The sequence below is a fragment of the Centruroides sculpturatus genome, unplaced genomic scaffold (genome assembly GCF_000671375.1).
Source record: "Centruroides sculpturatus isolate CEXI.00-Female unplaced genomic scaffold, Cexi_2.0 scaffold701, whole genome shotgun sequence".
Classification (NCBI taxonomy): Eukaryota; Metazoa; Arthropoda; class Arachnida; order Scorpiones; family Buthidae; genus Centruroides; species Centruroides sculpturatus.
Window position 1 is genome coordinate 229,679 of NW_019385058.1, and position 2,832 is coordinate 232,510.

The 2,832-nt window shown below is 30.4% G+C and overlaps 1 protein-coding gene across 1 annotated transcript; it reads left to right on the top strand.

Annotated features, from left to right (window-relative positions):
* Window positions 1-19: 19 nt before the first annotated feature.
* Window positions 20-2,542, top strand: LOC111634054 (venom metalloproteinase antarease-like TtrivMP_A). The gene is made up of 10 exons (XM_023378736.1): window positions 20-234; window positions 342-431; window positions 505-628; window positions 709-872; window positions 953-1,021; window positions 1,090-1,244; window positions 1,442-1,494; window positions 1,566-1,677; window positions 1,747-1,917; window positions 1,994-2,542. The coding sequence occupies exons 1-10, from the start codon at window positions 25-27 to the stop codon at window positions 2,031-2,033; spliced, it is 1,188 nt and encodes a 395-aa protein (XP_023234504.1). The 5' UTR covers window positions 20-24; the 3' UTR covers window positions 2,034-2,542.
* The last annotated feature ends 290 nt before the right edge of the window (window positions 2,543-2,832 follow it).

The following is a 2,832-nucleotide window of genomic DNA, read 5'->3' on the forward strand; positions in this document are numbered from 1 at the left end:
GGCCACTGGTGGTAAATTATAAACATGAAAATAAGATTGAAAATTTTATGTTTACTGATATATATAGGTCGTGTTGATGTGGTGTATCCATCCGTGGAAACTTCCAGATCTGGAGAAAAGACAATTAAATTTAAAGCGCTGGACCAAGACATCGAATTGAAACTGAAACCAGCAGGCGAAATATTGGCAACAAACTTCGCACTCGTAGACGAAAATGACCAAATGTATTATTCAGTAAGTCATAATTTGATTAAAGTTTAAGATAATAACAGTTTATCTAAAATTAAAAATAAAGATGCAGTCGAAAAATAAATATTATTTTATTATTTAAATATTTTAAGATCGACGTAGAAGACTTGAAAAGAAGAATCTACAGAGATAGTGATAAGGGAGCAGCACTTTTGATCGATGAAGACGGGCCTCTTACTATTGTAATTTATTAATAAAAAAAGTTATATATCATTGCAGAAATTTTCACTGATATCTTTAATTAATGTACTCCAGCAAGGAATAGTTAATTCGAATATGAGAATAGCACCTTACGAGTCGGGAAGAATGGTTAAAGATGGAAGAATAGCGCATCAAATTGTGGAAGTTATAAGTGACAAAAACTCCTTTATGAATGACGGTGATGCATTTTAATAAATCTATTGAGTATATACAAAATTGCATTATTTTAACTTTATAAAATTTCTCATATATTTTCAGTTGTAACTACTGATATTAATAGAAAACTGGAAAACGTAGAGAAAACAGCAGAGGAAAATAAATGTATTGTTATAGAATATTTGTGTGTAACAGAAAGTAATTTTACTAAGCGTTTTAATACAGATAAGGATTTAACAGAATACGTAACCATATTATTTACTGGGGTAGGTTATGAAATTCAGGATTTAGTTTGAAATTATAATATAATTTCACTATGATCTTCCTTTTCTTATTTTAAATTTAGGTTCAAAACCTACTGGAAAAATTAAACTTGGGAATAAAAGTTCGTTTACTGGGAATTCAAGCATTTAAGGTAATATTGAAAATGTTTATAATTTTTTAGAATTAGATTCATTTATTTAAATTTGATTTCGACAACAGATAGCAACCGAACCTTCTTTCATCAAACATAGTGCCATTCGCGGTCACGAAAAACATCTTGATCCGGTTGATCTAGTTGTAAATATGGGGAAATATTATTGTAAAAATGACAGTGGTTTAGCAAAGGAGGCAGATATAATTATGCTTATACTTAGGTAATTATTATATTTAATATATTCTAAGAAATATACGTACGCTTTTAATACGGAAATTATACTGTTTATATAAGTCAGCCATGAGGTCAATACAGTTTTATGTATATAATGCTACACTAGATGACTTTTTTTAAATACATTGAAATGCATTCTAAAAAACTCATACAGAGTTAAATTAATATATTTATATTATTCAGTCGTAAATTAGGCGAGTTAGAAGATGATGGTACCGTCTCTTTTAATACTGCGGGTAAACATTTTACTTATTCTACATAAAATTTGATAATTTTGGAAATATTATATAGAAAATTATTTCTTTAGGTATTTCGCAGGGTGGAGGTGTTTGTATCAAATGCCACAAAGTCGGAGTGGCCCAAGACGATTCGGATTACAACGAAAGAGTCGATACCGTTGCTCACGAAACGGCCCATCTGTAAGTAGGTTAAAACATTATTTTAAACGAAGTATTGTTGAGATGAAAATATGCAAACTGTTTTTATAGAATCGGAAGCCCACACGATGGGGAAGGACCCGAAGAAATGAGCATTCCTAATAATCCGGGTGCCAAAAATTGTCCCTATGACGACGGTTATATAATGGGAAGTGACGATGATAAAGTTAACAAATTCAAATTTTCCGAGTGTACTAAGAAATGTATTGAACATTTATTATCGTAAGTATAATTCCTATTAGTTATATTTTAATATTCTGAAAATAAATATGTTCATGCAATAATTTTTTTTTTTCAGATTACCTCGAGCAGCCTGTCTTTATAAAGATTGCAAATGAATTTTATTAAATAAATGAATATTTTATATTTTAAACACCTTAAAAATAAGCGAAAGAATGCTTATGTAATTATAAATTTATGAAAAAAAAATTGTAGATTTTCAAGAAAAGTTATGTCAGTTTTTTCAATACTTAATTACATATAATGCTAGATCAGCACCTACATAATTAATAATTAATCGTAATTCTAAAGTCAAGGAGTTTTTATTGTCACTTTTCAACGAAAATTCGGTCTCTGCTGCAATTTCAGTGGTCTGGTTGAGTAAATAAAACTACTTAACACTGGTTTGAGTTCTCTCCTAACAGTCTGTGAAGTTCTACTAATTATCTTCACTTAAATATAGTCTCATGAAAAGTCCTTCCGGGTGGCACTTCCCCTTTGCACATTGTCCATGTGTTGTGTTTGCCTTACTTCAGTATTCTCCAACCTTTGGGGCCCGAGACTTTTGTAAGGAAGCCCGCAGCTTTTATCAAATAATCACTTTTAAATACAAACAAACAAAAAAAAAGTCAAATTGATGTCGAAAAAATGAATCAGCAAAACAGTTATGCCTAATTCACAACCCTCGTCCGAATGACTCGGGTACGAATGATAAAAATCCATCCATACTCATGCCGAAAAGTCTCGACAAGAGTCGAGCCCTGGAGAACAGTATACTTTACTTAATAAACATTTTACACGTAATTGGGCTGCAAATTTCAAATTGCAAACCTGTACATTTTTACTGACGTATTTCCTTAATTAAGTTAAATATATGAGATAAGATATACTGTATTGTTAAAGAAAAAGTATGATGTA